This window comes from Lucilia cuprina, chromosome 5 (genome assembly GCF_022045245.1).
Source record: "Lucilia cuprina isolate Lc7/37 chromosome 5, ASM2204524v1, whole genome shotgun sequence".
NCBI classification, from domain to species: Eukaryota; Metazoa; Arthropoda; class Insecta; order Diptera; family Calliphoridae; genus Lucilia; species Lucilia cuprina.
In genome coordinates this window covers 33,801,639-33,822,402 of record NC_060953.1, presented here as the reverse complement: position 1 = coordinate 33,822,402, position 20,764 = coordinate 33,801,639, and the positions used below count along the sequence as shown (strand labels likewise).

General features: G+C 33.0%; 2 protein-coding genes across 4 annotated transcripts; both read right to left on the bottom strand.

The window, feature by feature from the left end:
- Positions 1-702: 702 nt before the first annotated feature.
- On the bottom strand, positions 703-2,163 carry LOC111689798 (aminomethyltransferase, mitochondrial). The gene has a single exon (XM_023452260.2). It carries the CDS (start codon positions 2,021-2,023, stop codon positions 776-778), a length of 1,248 nt encoding a protein of 415 aa, XP_023308028.2. The 5' UTR covers positions 2,024-2,163; the 3' UTR covers positions 703-775.
- Positions 2,164-7,833: 5,670 nt separating this feature from the next.
- LOC111685719 (serine-rich adhesin for platelets) lies at positions 7,834-19,486 on the bottom strand. Of its 3 annotated transcripts, none has more exons than XM_023447993.2 (5): positions 19,349-19,486; positions 15,429-16,199; positions 12,637-15,213; positions 12,319-12,489; positions 7,834-8,527 (listed from the first exon to the last, which is right to left on the bottom strand). In XM_023447993.2, the coding sequence occupies exons 2-4, from the start codon at positions 16,054-16,056 to the stop codon at positions 12,440-12,442; spliced, it is 3,255 nt and encodes a 1,084-aa protein (XP_023303761.2). In that variant the 5' UTR covers positions 16,057-16,199; positions 19,349-19,486; the 3' UTR covers positions 7,834-8,527; positions 12,319-12,439. The 3 variants fall into 3 exon arrangements, with proteins under 3 accessions (XP_023303761.2, XP_023303759.2, XP_023303760.2); XM_023447991.2 differs by lacking the exon at positions 19,349-19,486 and adding an exon at positions 18,877-19,296; XM_023447992.2 differs by lacking the exon at positions 19,349-19,486 and adding an exon at positions 18,399-18,619.
- Positions 19,487-20,764: the final 1,278 nt, after the last annotated feature.

Genomic DNA, 20,764 nt, shown 5'->3' with positions numbered 1-20,764 from the left:
CAGCTTTTTACGAGTATATTAAACATAATTATGAGCTTAAAAGCCCTATTCGGAGGATTTAGTTGTATGGGGGCTAGGTGTAATAATGGACCGATTTCAATAGGCTTCGTCTACGGTACTAGAAGATCATGTGGCAAATTTAATTGAATTATCTCCAAAATTGCCACTTGTAGTTTGATTTCAATGTTTACAAGCTCTATTCGGGGATTCAGTTGTATAGGGGCTAGATGACTTAATGGACCAATCTTAATAATTTTCAATAGGCTTCGTCCCTGGCATAATAGATCAATAAGTGGTGTGGGGTATAACAACTTTGAAAGAATAATTTTGATTTAATCCCTAATCCTTTACCTAAAAGTTGGCCCTAAGTGTATTATAGAAGACTCTATAACTTATATTAATCAATAAATAAAACATATCAAATTTACTTTCGAGGATTAATTTTAATTTAATATAATTTTATATATCAATTGAAAAAATACTATTTTTGATGATAAATTTAAGTCAAAATTCAAAGTTAATTGAAATTTTGCACCATATGAAAATGTTTAATTAGTTAAAAAATATTTAATTATGAAGTTGTTATCGCATAAGTTATGAATAAAATTTCTCGTTAATTACAATATAAATTTAAAAAAATTATCATATGTTACTAAACAATACAATTTCTAAAAATGAAAAAAAAAAACAATAAATCAAAAATTTTATTTTTGTAAATGCATTTTTTTATTTTTAATTAAGTTAATATCGTTTTATGTCAAAATCTTAACAAGTTTTATTGTTTTGGTTTGAGGTAATAATTTGTCTTAATGAATGGCATTTTAGCCACTTCAGCATCATAAAAACGATCACGTATTTTTAATTGCACTCCACAGCCGGCTTGTTTGTATTGCTCCTGTATGTAGCCCATGGCAATATTGAAACCGAGTGATGGACTTGGGCAACCGCTGGTGATAACTCCCACCTTTTGGTCATCTTTGAAAATTTCTACCCCAGCACGAGCTGGTGGAGGTTTGCCAGTACCGGTCAACTTAATGCCAACGCGTCTACGCTCTACACCAGATTTCAATTGTTTATTGAGAACAGCAGCACCAGGGAAGTTTTCCTCGGCACGACGACGTTTAGCTACAAGCCAAGCGAGGGCAGCTTCGATTGGTGTTGTATTGGCATCAATATCACTGCCATACAAACATAGACCGCCCTCAAGTCTAAGCGAATCACGTGCTCCCAATCCGGCCAATTTAACTTGTTGTTTTGTTTGCTGCAATAAAGCTTCGGTGACATGTTCAACACGATCGGATGGTATAGATATTTCGACACCATCCTCACCAGTATAACCACAACGTGTTATGCGGCAATTGGGCACGCCAGCTACTTCCGTTACTACAGTGTTCATGAAGTACAACTTGCTCAAATCCCCTACAGTTACAGCGGATAAAGCTTCCACAGCAGTAGGGCCCTGCACAGCAATTAGAGATTGGTCTGCTGGTACTAGGAATTCAATAGCAACATCTTTTCCATTCGATTTGAAATGATTGACAGCTGATTCCATTATTTGCATATCCTGTTGTTTCATGGCGGCATTAGACACCACATACAAAAGATCATTCTTGACCTTGGTAACAATTAAATCATCAAGAATGCATCCCTTTTCATTGGTGAACACTGTCAATGAACCCGTACCACCAGCAGCTCCACGAATATCGGCTGTGCATATAGACTCCATACATTCTACAGCATCTTTGCCACGTACATAGGTTTGTAACATGTGCGACACATCAAATATCGAAGCAAATTTGCGGGTGTGTACATGAGAAGCAGCTATACCCAGATCAGCATATTGTACGGGCAAGGAGTAACCACCAAAATTAACAATTTTACCACCATTTTTAACATGAAAATCATAAAGTGCTGTACGTTCGACTTTATCATTCGATGCGTGAGCAGCAAAACTACGTTGGCCAATCGTTGATAACGAAAGTTTTCGTAGACTATTTGTTGGTGTCACTAGTTTTCTAATCATTTTTATTGATTTCTTTTATATTTTTGTTTTTCTTCTAAAAATAATTCACTTGATCCTGGGGGGTATTACACAGTATGCTTGTTTGTCTTAGAAAATTCTATTATCAACTGATGAAATGTTTTTTCACTTCTTCATGTTCATCCATTGATTTTGCTCTTTCATTAATCCACTACGACTATAAATAATCAGCTGTAATAAAAAAGTGGGAATAATTCGAAACTGATAAGAAATGTCATAAACGTTATCAGCGCTTAAATTAAAGTCTGTCTGTTATCTCTCGCTTACTATAAGTTTTAATTAATTTTGCTCTATTCTATTCTTACTATGGTATCGTTCTAAAAGAGAACTTGAATTACTTGAAATTAAAAGTTTCTCTTTATAGAGTACTTTTTAAGGCACATTTCACTATGGGATACAATTATTTGAGACATTATTCGATTAATATTAAAAATTTAAACTTGGATTAGGTTACGTTTAGATATGTTGTGATATACAGACTGTCGAGAGTTTTAACGTGAGCACCTGCCGTGTCGGCCTTATCTCACGGTGGTCTTTTTCATCCACAGGGTAGACTTGAGAACGGTCTACCATCGCCCCTTTGTCTTCAATGAAGACTTAGGTGGCAATTTTTGCACATTGGCTATGACCGGTACCATGCGCAAGTACTTTGCTGGAGTACTCGAGCTATCTAATCTCTTGCCAAAGTAGTCACGTTGTAAGACATCCACACTACTATGGCTCTGTTGATTCGGCAACAGCACCTAGAGACGTAACCGGTGAACCGAAGCACGATCCGTCAATAAGCCGTAGACATCGTTCTTACTCACAGTGACACGCTGTGGTAAGTCTGATATGAACAGAGTATACTCTGAACATATCTGGACAAGGAAGGAAAATTAATTGGTATCACTTGTACATGATACCTTTCATCCATCATCATTCAACCCAGCACACATCTCATTTATTCGACACATTCATAGAGAAAAACATACGACACACTCATTTAGGTATACGGGTGGGGTAAGGCCCGCATACCTCTACATTCATTCCGTATCATATATAATTGACACCAACCCATTTCCAACACTTAGTCCCACAGTCACTCCTCTGTGGGGTATCTGTTGATTTTCGGCAACAGCACCGAACTTATCCAGAAATATTGACTATTATCATGCATCAGTCTTTTAACCGCCACTTATACTCTTCCCGCGAATTTGGGTTCAACCAACAGCCACTACGTGGATCCAGAAGGAACCTCAACCAACTGACCAGCCAGGACAAAGTCCTGCAGGCAACTGGCCACCCGTAGTACCAGATTATGCGGTGCTCTGGTCTGACCTCTGGCAATCTATGCAAGGACTAAGCCAAGCAGTAGACTGAGAACACCAATTTTTCAATCCCGGTCAGATTGGAGGTATCGGGAAATCTTTATACCCCGGGATTGCAATAACACCAAGGCGGAGGTCTCGCCAAGGTAACATGGCCCCGGGGGGAATTGAGATATACAATACGAGGTGAATGAATAACATCACTTCCGTAAGACTTTGATCTAATTCCGATCATAGTCTAGTAATGCGAGTGGAAGCGTTCCAGCCCTCTCCACAAGCTTTACATTTGCCTAAATCCGTTCGCATTATTTGGTAGATGTGTCCCTAATCATGAGTGTCAAAAAAATATCGTGTCTAAAAGAAATATCGTCAATCTAACATCAGACATATTCTTTCTGAGGGACTTTTCTCGTTATAGATATTCTATAGGTTTTTTATAGGTTCTACTCACCGTTCTATTATTCTTAGTGGTCCTAGGATTTTCCACATTGGTCGCAGAGCGACAAAATTTTATATGTATATTTTAGCTCTTTATTTCTTTCTGAAATGATACAGACATATTTGAACGGAATGTGCCGGATATGTGGTACAAATTTAAACAAATATTCCTTATAGTTTTGCTTGGTATTAAAGTTGGTTAATATCGATCTACATTTTCGTCTAAATATCATGCAAATAAATATGTTATTTGGGCTCTTTTACAGTACAATACGGTCCTATATTTATCGCCCCAATTGCCTTCTGGATTGTCCTAGATTTTATTTTCATTAACTATAAGATCCATCAGTAGATTACTCATATATGTACAACAGAGTGTGCGTGGACCACTTTTTTTAGGAATACCTCTCAATCGATGCGTATTAATGTACTAAATGCAAGAAAACTAGAAAATATCGAGAGTCCATACGACGCATCATAAAAAGCATGCATTTTTCTATTTGAATCTTCCCTTCTCATTACTTTTCAATGCAAGTTTTTGTTAGATAATTCGCATTGATGTATTTCAGATTTGAAATCTGCGGATTTTAGGATTGCTAAAAAATATAATTTTCTGATTTACTGCTAATATTCTCAAACCATCCTGGGTATATAAGATTTGGCATTGCCAAAAAGAGTTGCTTCTCTATAAATAAACTTTGAATTTATGAATCGGTGCTTTTGATATTATCAATTATAGACTGATCTCACAAAATTTGGTGAAAAGATTTATGGAAATTCATCGTTGTGCTCATGTTTTGAAACTATAAGGCGGTAGAGTCAAATATAGACCGATCCTTACAAAAGTTGGTAGACAAATATTGGCACACAAAATGTCGCTTTATTTTCATTTCTGAGTTAGCAATAAGCGTTTAAGTAATTTTCTGAAAAGGACCTTATATGGATATTGCGTAATTTATGGACCGATCCTCACAAAAGTTAGTAGAGAGATTTTGACTCAATAAAAACTTGTTTATGCCAAATTTCTTCTATCATTTCTGATAAGAAGCGTTAAAGTAAATGGGGGTAATTTTAATTATGGACCGTATGCCTTTTGTTGTGCTTGACAGTGCCTTCGTGTATTAAAGATAGATATTCAGACAGTTAACGTCATTTATACAGTTAAACATCCCTATAAAGCCCTTTAAAAATAATGTATAAGCTTTATTTAAAGTAAAAAAAGGACAAATAGAAAAAACCCTTGTATATCCAATACGTCCAACTTTAACCCCCTCTGACATCAATAGATAAATTTCATCCAAATCGAAAGATATCGATTTTAAAAGTTGAGTCCCAAAATTCGTTTATCTTTGAAAATATTAAAGTTATCTTAACAAAGAACTTGGGCTTCCCATATGAATTAAATACAAAATTTCGTATATAATTGCGGTTGTGGTTACGTGCTGCTAGACCCCCTTCGAAACGTCGGTACTGTAAGTTAAAGATGTAGTACGGAGAGTCTGCGGACAAGGTTGGGATGGGCAATTGGAGATTAACATAAAACTACCTACCCAGTGTATGAGTTCCTTGTAGAGAAAGTGTAATTTTTTGGTGATTTTATTATATTGTTCATCTTTTTGTTCTGTGCTTGGTCCAAGTTAGGTTAAGAAAACACCAACATGAGAGTAATAAAGCAGTTGTGGATGAGGAATAAGATAGAATATTGTAACAATATCTGGAAAACCATTAGATTTTGCAAATATTTCTTAGATTACATTAAAATCTTAATTAATATTCGGAAAAATGCCAAATTGTAATAAATTGTAGATTTGGAAAACTATTTTAAAAAATATTTTAACCGGCACAATATCTATAGGTTAAACGATAACCGGAGGTGGAGTTAACGAAGCTAAGTGGGTCTTTTATTTATTTATATTGCTTTTAGGGTACAAAGAACACTGGGTAGAGCTAGTTATTTTATAAAAAAGTGAATAAAAACTGAAACGAAATAGATTCATTAATTATTAAAAAGGATCAACTGGTCACTTTTCTTCTATTCAAGCTGTGCAATATACGAATAACTCATGGCCAGGGTTGTGTTCGTTGTCTGGCTTTCGAAGAAGTTGCGTCTAATTCGTACTTGTGTGATACATTATTTTGTGTTACTGTGAATTTATATATTGTCTACATCAGTTTCGAAGTAAGGTTATATTTTGCAAAAGTCAAAACATAACCTTACTTAAAATACCATAGAATTCTCACAACTGTTTATACACTGGTTAACCCCATTAAAACTCAACAGTATTTACCCTGGAGAACCCCATTTAAGATCGCGAAAAAAATAATATCTGATCACATCACACCTTGCTATGGTTATAACCCCAATGAACATATTTTAAGAACTTTCTACGTTATAAATGTCTTATTTTGAAAATAACTTGGTTCCAAGTTGATCTCTTTGTAAATATACCTGTTAGAAGCAAAAAAAAAAAAAACGTTTAGATAATGGAAAAGAGGGAATATATACCAAAGCAGACCGACTAAACGTCCGAATCTCTGCCAAGCAGGACAAAAGAGAGGGAAGAAAAAAGAATTAAAAAATATCCACAAGTATTTTGTTGTGCGCTTTTCACGAAGTGTATAAAATGTTTTAACTGTCGATCTTTGTATTATTATATGTGGGCTAGGATCAAATATGGCTCTATATCCGTCATACATTGCAATTTCTAGACATGAAACAAATTTATGAAAATTTATTCCAAATTGCATTTCGAATACGTTTCCGCATTAGTATGCCAACAAAATACGGGAAGAGTGGAAAAACAGAGACAAAACAAAGAGAAAGAGAGGAGAGAAAAAGAGAGAGGAACTAAGCCAGCTGCCGTAGATGAATAGTGTGGGTAATGGATTCAGACCCATTTTGACAAATTTCTGAACTTCAGAAGACGTTCTAATTGAATATTTGACAATTCGGATAGATCACCAAAGTAGGCCGCGTCCGAAATTGGGTCTCCGCCAAAGCAGGACAATCGCAGAGAAGAGTAATAGTCTCTTCTTTATCTTCGTTTTTACAACTCAACTCCTGATCGATCGTGTATATTTAAAAAAATCAAAACCATTTTAATTTAAATTTCATTTATACATTTATTTTATGTGTTTTTATTATTATAATAATTTTATATTTTGAAATCCTTACATTGCTGTCTGATTTTACCAAAAGAACTATATATATATTTACATATCCATATAGCTCTAAAATTTAAATGTATTATTTTCTTTACGTTTTATTTCTTAAAAGTAAAACATAATAATTTTAAGAAAACTAAATATGTATCGTATGTAAATAATGTAACTATGTTAATAATACAAAAGCAAAAAAAAATGTTGCAAATTAAAACGGAAATGGCGTAAATTGATGATTTTCAATCTTATAGTTTTGTATTATTAAAGAAAAATTTAAAAATTTTTGAAATCTATTACATATTATTTTATATTCACAAGGGGGGTGTGTGTGTTGTTAAGGGCAGACGTAGAAATGTGCGTAAATGGGAGGGGAGGAGTTGAGAGAAAGTTTAAAAGGATAAAATGTTAACATTCGTACAAAGTATTGTGTTTTTTCTTTATTAAAGGAAATTGTTAAAGTGTTTGTTTTTTTAGAATCTTTTATTAAAACATAAAATATTTTTAATTATAATTTGTTTTTGTTGTAAGTCTAAGATTTAATTCAAATATACACACATTACATATATTTGTAATTATTTGTTTAATAGTAATCATTTTAGATGGAGTTTTTATATAATTATTTCTTTAACTAACAATTACGAAATTTCAAAAATATTTTTGAATAATAAACAATTATTTCTTTCTTTCTTTTTTGTTTTGTTTTATTTAAAGACAATTTAGTTTTTTTTTTTATTATTTAAAATTACATTTATTTTTTTATTATTGTAAATGTTTTTTTTTTCTTAAACATATGTAATTAATTCTTCTTATACTTTTTATTGTTTACTTCTTTTTTAAAAGTATTTTAAGCCTAATAACTAACGACAAAATTATTTTCTGATGTTTGTTTTTATAAGGTTATTTATTTTATTGGGATTTTAATTGCATTAAATTAATAAAAAAAATTGTTAATGAACTCTATAGTATTACTGCTTTACAAACAATTTTGTATAAACGTATTGTTGTTATTGTTTTAAATGAGTTTCATTATTATTTTTTTAGAAGATTTCATTTAGTTGTTTTTTTTTTGTTTTTTAATTTGTTGAAAATGTTATCTTAATTGAAAAATATGTTTTAGTGGGTGGATAAATGTGTTGTTTGTTTTGTTTTTGGGAGGAGTTATTTGTTGTTGTTGTTTTTTATAAATATATAAAAAAAGTGTTTTTTCGTCTGACTTTTTGCTTTGCTAAAAACTAATGTAAATTAATGACATTAGAATTAAAAATTATAAAAAAATAATATTAATAAAACTATATATGAAAGTTTTAAGCATATTTTACAACTTAAATACTATTAAAAAAAAAACTAAATTAATCAATTTATTTGTTTTTATTAAGCGTGTTATTTGTAACGCTATTTTTATAAAGAAACAATGGTTGATTGTGGTAGCAGGTCATTTCCAGTAATGATGATATCCTCTCGTTTAATATTTGTTTTTCAGAATAAAAGCCTTACATTCGTACTTAATGAATATTTATCTCAGAATCAGAGAGGGGACAGACATCCTTTAACAAGTTCCATTGAATTTAAATGAAATCTGAAAAAATTACAACAATTAATACATATTTATTATTAAAGTGGAAAATAGTTTTTAATGCTTATATATTAGAACTACTGTCACTGTTTATATGTATGAAAAACAAAATCCTGTTTCTGATACCTTGTGTTTTATAATGATTCCTTATTTTTTTTTGTGTTCAGCAATTAACGCTCATTAGCTGAACCAATTATAAAAAATGTGTTTTATTTGTTTAGTCCGTTTACTAGACTACTGCCGACACTATAGACTTGACTATATCTAGACTATACATTAGACTAAAGACTAGTATATAGTCTAGCCCATAGCCTAAATTAGATTATTAACTAGTGTAGTCTATAATTTAAATAAATATATTATAAAAAGTAAAATAAATTGTTGCTAAAACATCCTTTGAAATAAATGTATTTTTATTCAATTAAAAACAATAACAATTTGTCGCCCATTCAACAGATAGAAAATAGGTTATATATCGCATCGATAATACTGTAAATGTTTTTTTTTTTCAATAAAAACTAAACAAAATTTAATGCCTTTTTACAATGCACAGTAGGGTCTCCCTGAACAAAACTTGGCATTAACTAAACTACAATGTTTTGGTACACATTATGGGCATGGATGGATAGATGAAATCCTCTAGATATGAAATAAAAAAGAAAAAGTTACACACAATGCACATTTTTATTTAAACCCTACCCAGCAAAAAAAGACGTGCAAAAAAGTAGTATATGCATGGGTTCAACTGATAATGAACTGGTTCATATTTAGGGGAAACATGCATGATTTTAACATTAGCGTGTCATTGGCGAGCATGGGTTCGAATTTGGAATAGTAGCACGTCATTAAAATGAGTGCTTATAACCAGTGAACATTCGATGATTCTCATGTAATTTTTCATGAATATTTTAAAATTCATTAAAATTCGTTAAGCATTCACCCAACTTGGTATTTTCTTCTCTTTTTAATCAAGATGTTAAAATGGTCTTAACAAATTTTAACAAATATTAAATACGAAAATCTAATAAAATTAATGGTATTATTAATATTTATTTACTTTGAGTCCTAAGAGAATACCAAATTTTAGTGAATTTTACAATTTTTATAACAGAATTTTAAATAAGTGAATTGTATGCAATTTTTCATGACTTTACTTATGAAAAATTTATAAGAATTTTGGCATGTATTTAAAACGCTTTAACAAGAATGCGTACCAAAAAAATTATGAACATATCCCTTCTTCTTAAACAACTTCAAAATTTTTTGCTGGGTAATTACATTTGCGAACGAATGAATTAATGCATCTTTCTAAAAAATTTTACATTTTATTGGGGAAAGTTCTTACACTTATATAGAGATCCGAATTTCGTGACATTTATTTAGTTAATTTGAAATCCGAAGAAATACATCTAGACCTTTATGAAGCCTGTTGTGTACTCCCTAACCAGTGCTTCAGGTGGGAATCGAAGCCACCACCTCCATTCTACCAGTCTGAATATATATACATAGTTAACATTAATTATATTTTACATTTAAAAGTTTGAATTATATGAAGAGCAGTTTTATTTCCTATATTTTGTCACTTAAAATCGCTCACTAGATAATAAGAGTGTTTTTACGACTTTTTAAAAGCTTTCAAATAATACCAAACTCTAATAACGCTTTTTTTGTACAGATTCCAGCTAATATTCTTGCAAAACTTATTTACAAGAATTTAAGACTAATAAAGCATCAGTCAATAAATGTCGAGTGTTTTATGTGAGTATTTGGCATGATGCCCTAACCCACGGTGGTCTTTTTCATCTAATGGTTAGACTTGACAACGGTCTACCATTGCCCCTGAATCCTTTAATGGTGAACTCAGGTGGCAATTTTTGTACATGGATTTGACCAGTCCATGAACAAGCACTTTGCTGAAGTACTCGAGTTATCTAATCTCTGACCATTGAATGACGTCTGTTGATTCGGCAACATCACCTAGAGACGTAACCGGTGGACCGAAGTACGAATACATCAAATAAGCCGGGGATTTTGTTCTTACTCACAGGGACACACTGTGGTAATTCTGATATGAACAGAGTATACTCTGAACATATCTGCACAAGAAAGGAAAATTCAATTGTATCATTTGTATATTATACCTTCCATCCATCATCATACAACCCAGCACACATCTCATTTATATGACACATGTATTACAGGTAGGCGGTTGGGTGAGGCCCGCCGTACCCCACATTTATCCCGTACCATAAACAATTAATACCAATTCATTTCCAACGCTTAGTCCCACAGTCACTCTTCTGTGGGGTAAATGTTGTTTCGGCAACAGCACCGAACTGATTACGAAATATTGACTTTACCTTACGTCAGTCTTTTAACCGCCACTTACTGTTCAAACGAATTTAGGTTCAAACCACAGCCACTACGTGGATCCCGAAGGAACCTCATCCAACTGGCCACCCGTAGTACCAGATTATGTGGTGCTCTGGTTTAACATTTTTTCACTCTATGCCAGCACTAAGCCAGGCAGTAGACTGTAACCAATTTTTTAGTCCCGGTCAGACTAGAGGTATTGGCCACCTCTTTATTCCCCGGGATTGCAATAACACCAAGGTGAAGGCTTCAACAAGGTAACATGCCCCATCAGTCAATACAAAGTCGTTTTTATTGATTTTAACTATTTTACTGATTATTAAAATCTATTTATTTTGTATTCAATAATTAGAAACGCCAAAAGGGCATAAAGAGGAAAACATTTTGATTTTGGTGTTATTAATAAGATTTCAGAGTACCTTTGGTACTTTTTTCACTTTTAACAAATAAGAATATAATACCCTACACCTGTATACGAATAAAATGTAATTTAGTTTTCATAATAAAGCATTTAAGTTGAATTGTACCTTGCCTGAAACTGTGGATATTTAAGTAAAATTTTGAGAGGGGCTTTTTATATGGGCTAGGGTCAATTGACTCCCTATAATTATTAAGTTCATTAGGGTCATCAAGGCTAGTATAGAACTTGGTTTTGCAGCTTTTTGTCGAGATACGAGTATACTAAACATAATTATGAACTTAAAAGCTTTATTTGGCGAATTCAGTTGTATGGGGCCTAGGGTAAATAATGAACCGATGTTAACTATTTTTAATAGACTTCATCTACAGTTCCATAAAATATCATGTGCCAAATTTCATTGAATTATCTCCAAAATTGCGACCTGTAATTTGATTACAATGTTTACAAGCCCTATTCGGGGGTGCAGTTGTGTGTGGGTTAGGTGAAATAATGGACCGATCTTAACCATTTTCAACAGGGTTGGTCCCTGGGACAATAGAAGATGTACCAAATTTTGATGTAGTTTGATTACAAGGTTTACATGACGGACAGAGCTAAATCGACTCAGAAAATTCTGAGTCGATTGGTATACTTTAAGGTGGGTATAGGACCAATATTATTGTGCGTTACAAACATCAGCACAAACCCAATATACTCTCCCCACTAAAGTGGTGTAGGATATAAAAATTGCAAACAAACATAAATATCTATAAAAAATAGCAAAAAGTCGGTAATAACTAAACCTTTGTTGGCAATGTAGATTTAAAATATCACTTTTTGATACATAACAAGATTATATTTGATGTCGAAATTTTTTTTAGAAATTTTATATTAAATGGTAGTTTTGTAAAAAAATGTTATGGTATTAAAAAATAAAAAAATTCTGAAAAGATATACATAAAATATTGAACTTTGATGCATTACATATATGCAATGAGATCACATAGGCTTTAATTCATACCTGTTTTACACTCCAACTACCACACCAAAATGAAAAATCAAGGGCCTTTAGCTGTAACTATACGCTATGCAATTATTATTATTTTTTATTGAATATGATACACATTTTATAGTAGCCACCCCTAATCCGAGCTAATTGCTATTTTGTCCGTGCCACCCGCTGTTGCTGTTCCTGAGAAAGAAAAGAAAGATTGTTGTTGTTGTTACATAAGTTCTTCAAGAGCAAAGAAACTACCACTCGTCGTACTACCACTGCTTGTTGTTGTAGCGGTAGTAGAATGAGCAGTATCTTCAATACATTGTCTAACATCATCATTACCTTCTACGCCAGAGGCGTCCTTTTCCATAACACCAGCCTCGCCGCCGGCAGTGGCTGCTTCTAGTACTTGTTGTTGGACCTGAACAATAGGTTGACCATCTTCGGTGTAGGAAACGGATACTGGAATACGTGTACCATCTTCGCCAATGACATGGGCACCACCATCGCCATCCTGTGACTGCTGTATGACCAGTTGGCCTTCGGCATTAAGAAGAGAGGCATCAATCAGTTGAGTTTCATTGTTTTCACCCTGCACTAAGACCATTTGTCCATTAGCATCGGTCATCATTTGAAGAGTTTCACCATCGAGACCTTCACCAGACTGAAGGACACCCACCGACTGAAGCAACTGTTGTATGTGCTCGGGATCTTGTACGAGAATTTGATTACCATCAGCATCGGTAAGAATGTGATTATCAAGTTGCAAAAGTTGTCCACTTTCGTTGAGAATAAATTTAATTTGTCCCCCATCAACTTGAGCCTGCATGGCAGCCTCGTCCAATTCCATAGCAACATGCTGTTGTTGTTCACCCTCAACAACGCCAGCATCAGCACCGGCCGCCAATTCATGATGTTCATGGGTTTGTTGTTGTTGCTGTTCTTGTGCCGCTTCAGCCGCTTCTTGTTGCTGCTGCTGTTGCTGTTGATGTGCTTCATCGCCCGCTACGGATTCTGTTTGTTGGTTGTCTGTCGTGGCTGTATTTTCGAGAGTTGTCTGCTCCTCAACTGGCTGTTCAGCTGAATGATTGTTTGCTGAAGACTCTTCCGTTTTAGGGGCTCCCTCATCTGTGGCAGGTTGTTTTGAGGCAGATGCTGCAGACTCTTCAGAATTATGTTGGGCAGGTTCTTCCATATTCTTGGAATTCTCACTAGATACATTTGTTGGATTAGCAGGTTGTTGGTCTTCGTTATCATCGTCTAAGCTAGGCATGCTGACCGGTCCAGTTGTAGTTGGTTTTGGTGATTCTGACTTCAGATTTGTCGATGCTGTTGTGGTGGTTGTAGTGGTCGTTGTCGAAGCATTTGTTGAATCGTCTGGTTGGTCAAGCATGGGCATATCTATGCTTACTGACACAGGTGCAGTGGTTGTTGTGGTCGTATTAGTGGTGTGATCTTCGCTAGTCGATACTACGCCAGCTCCTTCTTGTCCGGGTATAGTAATATTAAAGGTTATGCCACCGCCAGAACCAGCTTGTGATGTAATAACAACTTGATCATTGCTACCGCCACCATTACCAGACGAAGTTGTTGTGGCCGTAACACCAGCGTCTCCCTTATCGGAATGCATTTTTTCAAAAATGCTTTCTATGTCTGCCTCAGAAATGGTGTTATTACCGGCATTACCCATAGTGGCAGTTTGCTGCTGCTGTTGTTGAAGCTGTTGCTGATGATGAACATTTAGATCAGCATTGTGATGTACCATATCATTGGTTTCCTGTTGAGCTGCTTCACTTAGCAAAGCGGCTGCATTCAAAGTGGACAATGAATTGTTTCCTACGACCGTGTTGGAAGTCTTTTTATGTGTGTTGGCCGTAGTTGTAGCGGTATTGGTAGTACCATCTCCCCTTCTATGGGTTTCCATGTGTTGATTATAGTAGTTTTCTTGTATGAATGTCAACGAACAAATGTGACAAGAGAAGAAACGTATATTATTAGCAGAAGCCGCTCCTGTTACATCTGTCGTGGGGGTTGTGGTTACTGGTGTGGTTGAATCACTTAAAGCTTCATCGATGGTATCCTGCAAAAGCTTTTGAGTGGTAAGCATATTCTGTGAGGCTTGCGGCGCCTGCTGTTGTTTAATCGTAATCATTTGCTGTTGTTGCTGAACCTGCTGCTGTTGAAGTTGTTGCGTATTCTGTTGCTGCTGTTGATGTTCCTCGAAATGTTTAACCAACATTTCTCTTTTGGGGAAAGACATGGAACAAGTACCACACTTGAATACATTGCCCTGATGTTGTTTAGCATGTGTTGTGGCCGCCTCACGAGTCTCAAACCGTTGAGCACACAGACGACATTTAAATGGTTTCGATTTTACTCCGGACATATGTTTGCGCATGTGCTCATCAAATGTTATCTTATCGGTGGACTTGAACTGACAGTGATTACATGTATAGAGCGGTGTGGTCGTAGTGCCTGGGGAAGCTTGTGCATTCACGGCTGTTATAGGATCTGCAGCTGGTGCCGCATTTTGCGACACGGGTAGAGTTGTTGTACTTGTTACGACCACATTCGTACTATGATTGATTTCCATATGTTTACGCAAAGCCGATTCACTTACGAAATTTATGTGACAGACAGCACATGTATTATCCATGGGTGTATTATGTTCACGTACCATGTGTTGTTTCATCGCTCCAAAGTTGGGGAATATTTTCTTACAATTTTTACATTGGAAATTTTGATGTTTACAAGTTTCGTAGTGCGTATTGAAGAGACGCATATCTGAGGTCTTATAGTCACACGATAAACACTTGTAGATTTTTGTTGTTTTCCGCTGTAGCGTTTGTGTGCCGGCCGATTGTTGTTGTATATTTGTTGGAGATTGTGTAGATATTTTCATTTGTTGTACAGCGCTAACTGAAAATACAGAAGAAAAGTATGAAATTTCGATAAGAGTTATAAAAATACATATATTTGTAAAATAAATATTAGAAAAGTTAAATAAATTATGAGCAATAATGAGAATTCTTGAAGAAACTGAAAATTGGAATTTAAAAGAGTCTCTAAGTATACCAAAATGCTCAGAAAAATAAATGAAATTCAAATCTATCAAAAAATATTTTGACACTTACCCGCTGCTCCACTATTTAGTTTTTGTAACTTATTAGGCGGTGCTTGTAGTGTGGCCGAAGAAGAAACATTATTTGTAACATTCGTAGCTGTAGCGGCAATTGATGGAGTACTAACACCACTGGCGACAACAGTTGTAGCAGCATTTACAATTCCACCGCTATCATCATTTAAACCATATTTTTTATGCAACAAATTCATTAGATTTGTACGAACACGTTCGACATCATTTTCCAAACGATCCAAATAATTGATGAGATTTGTACAACGTGAACAAACAACATCCTCGACACTAACAATTACCATAAAGGCATCACCGACCAATTGACCAATTTTATTGGGAAATTTTGTTGTTGTGTGCGTTGTCTGCATTTCTGTTAGTTGATGTTGAGCCTGATTGGCACTCAATGCATCGTCGCAGACATAGCAACGATTTATGGTTGTCGTAACAACTTGCTGTTGTTGTACATTATTCGCAAGCGAAGCTGTTGTAACTGTTGTTGCGGTTGCACCGGAACCAACAATTTTTTGTTTAAGTATACGCGGTTGATTAGGTCCGGTAACCGTTACTGCTCCACTCGAGAGCAGATTATGTATTTTACGCACTGCACTATTCATTTGATTATTCATTTTTTATTGTTATTGGGAACAATTTTGATGTTGAGTCTTGGAGGCAGCAGCTTAATTGTAGTCAGTATTCTATTTTTTTTCCTTCCTCTCTTTTTCTCTGACGCGTTAAATGTTTATAGCCGAAAGTGTCGCCTTACATTAAACTGAAAATATAAAAAATACAAAAAATAAATTTAGTGAAGCCTCGAAAGAATAAATTCGCTAATATAGGTATATATCGTTCCAATTCATTTAGGTATTAATGATAAACAATAATCATTAAAGAAATTAGGCGCCTATATATGAAAGCAAATTTTTTTTAATATTTAACAATTATTTAAACACATTTGCCAAAAAAATCAATTATTTAAAGTTTTCGGTTTTTAATTCATTTGCGGTTGAATTATTTTACTAATTGCATCGTTTTAACGAATGTTTCATTCTGTCAATAAAATAAAATTGAACCTTAAGGTTAGGCTTACGGAGGGTAGATAGTTTCACCATTCATCAAAGGATTTACACAGGTAGATGGCCTACATTCTACTTTTTTAAGAGTCACAAGCGGCGCAAGAACATGCCATTTTGACGATTTATATTATTTTTTTTTAATGTATATCTATTTTTAATAAACTAAAACTAGTTTACTGCAGAAAATTAAAAGCACTTCGCTCTGACGCGAATACGCATTGGGTAGACCTTCAGCTAAAATGAAAAAGAATCTGATTTTATATCCAACACATCAAGTTATAAAAACATTGTGGCATTATTTTGTAAACCTCGTTTTTGGCCATATTTGATATTTATAACAGCGCGATTGCACTTTTTATAAAATCTGTTAAGTCACCTGAAAGTCTATAAGTCGACTTCTTTCTCCGAGTTATCTTAACTTGTAAATATCTGGTTGTTTTATTCATGTTATATTGGCTATTACATATTGGATTTTCAGACAAAAATCAAATTTATAAATATGTTATAACGTCTCAAACAAAATTATGTCAAAACCGAGGTTTTCATACATCATGATACGATATCTTGAAAACCAAAATAAAATAAATTCCGAGTCCTGAATCTTTGTTCAGCGCTGCTCAATCAGAAAAGTATTCTTGGGGTAACAAATTGTTTGCATTTGTAATCATTTTAAACAATGGTACAAATATTTTAAACCTTATTAAATTTTAATTTTATTTTAAATGGAATTCATTCTTTCTAAACTCTGATATTGTACAAGACAATCCTGTTTTCATTATCAGGATATTTTATATTTAAAATTGTGAGCAAATATTAAAGCAATATTGCGAAATAGGAAGTGACATTATATCCTTTAATTTGAAAAACATATGTACATATTATGATGCTAAAAATTAAATATTTTTATAAAATTCACATCATAAAGATTGAGTTGTGTTTCTTATTAATAAATTAAAAAGAAATATATAAACAGAATACCTATTCCATTTTCATTATTTCCATAAAATACTTCATTTTATTATTTTTATTACAATAATGGCAACCCTTATTTAAACAGCTTGTCAAAATTGAAATATTTCATTGTATTGGTTTGTCTGTGTTTTCGTTTTTCTTTTTTGTAGACGGGTGTTATTTTATCGTTAAGTTTTCGTTAAATTTAGCTGTGACACATGCTGCTTCGTAACAAATAAAAAAAACCGAACGTATGAAAAAAATTTAACGAAACTAAAAATGGGGGAATAAAAATTCTGCAAATACGATTGAGGAACGAAAGAACCGATGTGAAACAAAGTTATTAAAAAAAAAAACAATACAATAGGAGGGCTATAAGGCGGGAGGGTTAAAAAAATATAAATTAATGCCTTAAACGTTTTTAAATCAAACCAAATTGTTATACATATTAACCAGATTTAACAAAATATACACCATTATCTTTTAGAAATGCTACTATTTTTCATTGATTACACAAACACTACAAATTTCTCAAAATCATATGCACATTCTTGAAATTATTAAATCATAATTTTTCTTTCAGTTTCATGTTTATATCCAAAGGTTATTTAGGTTTAATAATCAACCATTTTTTCTATATATTATTTAAAACACTTTTAGCTCGTAGTCACTCACACACAACACATTCTTTCCATTTTGGAAACTATACATATTATTTAAGTTAAAAGAGGCGTTTTTAACTTGTTTACTTAAACGCAAATTCTGTTCCGCAAATTGCTTAACTTTTATTTTTTCCAATTAATAATTCAGCTACCAATTAAACCGTGAACTCACAAAAGTTTAAGTTGTAAATTGACGCGCCAAAAAAAATAAATAATTTCCAACACTTTGCACATGTATGTAAACAATGTATTTTAAAATGAATATTTGTTCACTTATATTACCTTGCATTCACAACAATTTAAACATTTCAAGCATTTTAATGAAATTCTGGCAAAAAACAAGCACTTTTATTATATATTTTGTTAAATTTATTCTTATTTCAAAATTCTATTTTTTTATTTTTTTCTCTTCTATTTTTGACATCAATGGACACGATAATAACAACAATAAAAAATCGACGGCGTTACCACAATGGAAAAATGTTCAATACTAGTCAGTAGAACCGCTACTGTACGAATGCTAGACCAAACTTAACGAAGGCAAAAACCAAAAACAACAACAAAAACACTAGCAACAATAGCAGCGGCAGCACCACAATATGAAGAGTAGACAACGATGAACCAAAAAAAATAAGAAAAAATGATTGTTGGGAAAATAAAACCTACGACATAAATATGGTGGTGGTTTATTGTTTTTTCTTTTATTTAATTCAAGGCAAACATTTTAATTATTTTTAACAAATTCATTTTGTTGTCTTACAATTTACATTAAACACACTTTTTCGTTGTCCTTTGCTACACGAAAAATCTTGTTTTAGTTTGATTATCTAAAAAATTCCTCAAAAAATGCAGCTCTAAATATATTTTAGTCAGTTATTAAATTTTGCAATTCACAAGCAACACTGTACTACTCTGTTAAAATTTTTCACACACTAAAAAATCCAACCGTTTTTAACGTAATTTCAACGAAAACTCCACTGTTGTTCTCTTTTTCTCCTTCACATGGCCCTGGCATATGCTTTGTATAGGAGAGCGACAACTATATAAGTAATAACAACTTTCGTCAAGTCAAAATGGCTGCCTTAATGAATTTGCTGCAGCTTCGTTATGTTTGTTTTGAACAAAAAAATTAACGTGATATATTTTTGCGGCATTTTCTTCTTAGAACCCGGCATTTACATTTTTATTGTTTTTATTAATTTTATAACAATTTTGTATATAATCAATACTACCTTCAGATACTGGCATTTGCTTTAAAGTTTGCATAAGTTTTTGGCCAAACCTGCATCCATTTATGAAAACTTTTGATTATTTTTTGCTGCAAACGCGTGTCTTTACGTTGAGAAGTAATGACAATTCAGAGATTTTCCATACAACTAGCGCTTTTGAAAGCACAAATTTTATGGGGAAGGGGATATAAGTAGATATGTAAGTCCACTGAACCGGACATAATGTTCAATGGTACAGAACTAAATAGTTTTAGATCTTTCTATTAAAATTTTCGTATACGTATCACTATAAGATAATAAATCCTCTTCAGTCGTGATTCCATCGGATGCCTCGGCATTTTGCAAATTAAATAATATAATTTAATGTTTTTTAGGCATCAAAAAAATGATGTAAATACATTTACATACATATGTATATCCAAACGTACTGTGCATCGGATGCAACGCAGTGATGTATTTCCGTACAGGCCCGATTTTCAGATGGTATTACGCTTTATAATATGTACTAATGTTTTGAAAAATCTTTTCCGAGGTATTTCAACATTTGGCTGTTTACATTTAATTCAGAAAAGCATTTAAATAGCTTCTTTGCCTAAAAGCTGAATTTGTAACGCACACTATCTGAATTCGTATAAAAAGTTATCAACACTGTTCATTAATAATATGTAAACAATGAATACAATTGTAACCACAGTCGACAAACTACAAAGTCATATAAGATCCCATGATGCATTATTGCTGTATTCATTTCCAATTTAATTTGTAAAAATTTTATTTTCTGCATTATAATAATATAATCTGATAACACAATGAATAAATTCGTTTTGTAATTATTGAAACGGAATTTAACTCATGACTTGCCTATTTTGTAGAGAATTGTACATTCAGATATACAAATAGACTCTATTTGTAGATTTGGATCTCGAAGATATCTAGAGTCTTCAGAAAATTGATTTCAACAGACAGACGGACATGGCTTAATCGACTCCGCTATCTATAAGGATCCAGAATATATATACTTTATAGGGTCGGAAAATTATATTATAGAAATTACAAACGGAATCACAAACTTATATACACCCTTCTCACGAAGGTGTAGGGTATAAACATTCAAATTTTAAAAATTATATTTCAGTATCAATAGATACTGAATGCGGGGTTAATTCATTGCTGTCCTTTAGAGTTTTTTAAGTAATTAGATTTTAATTCGAATTATATATGATATATATTTTTATTTTATAACCGGTTTATAAATTAGATTTTGTATGGAAATTTTGCTTTATGAACCTTTTATAAAATAAAAATTTTGTTTGTGAATAAGGGGTTAAAAATGTTATATCTGTGGTAAAAATAATACAATTTATATTATTTTTTTTTTTTGACGCAAACATAGCCAACTTAAATCAAACGCCGTCGAAA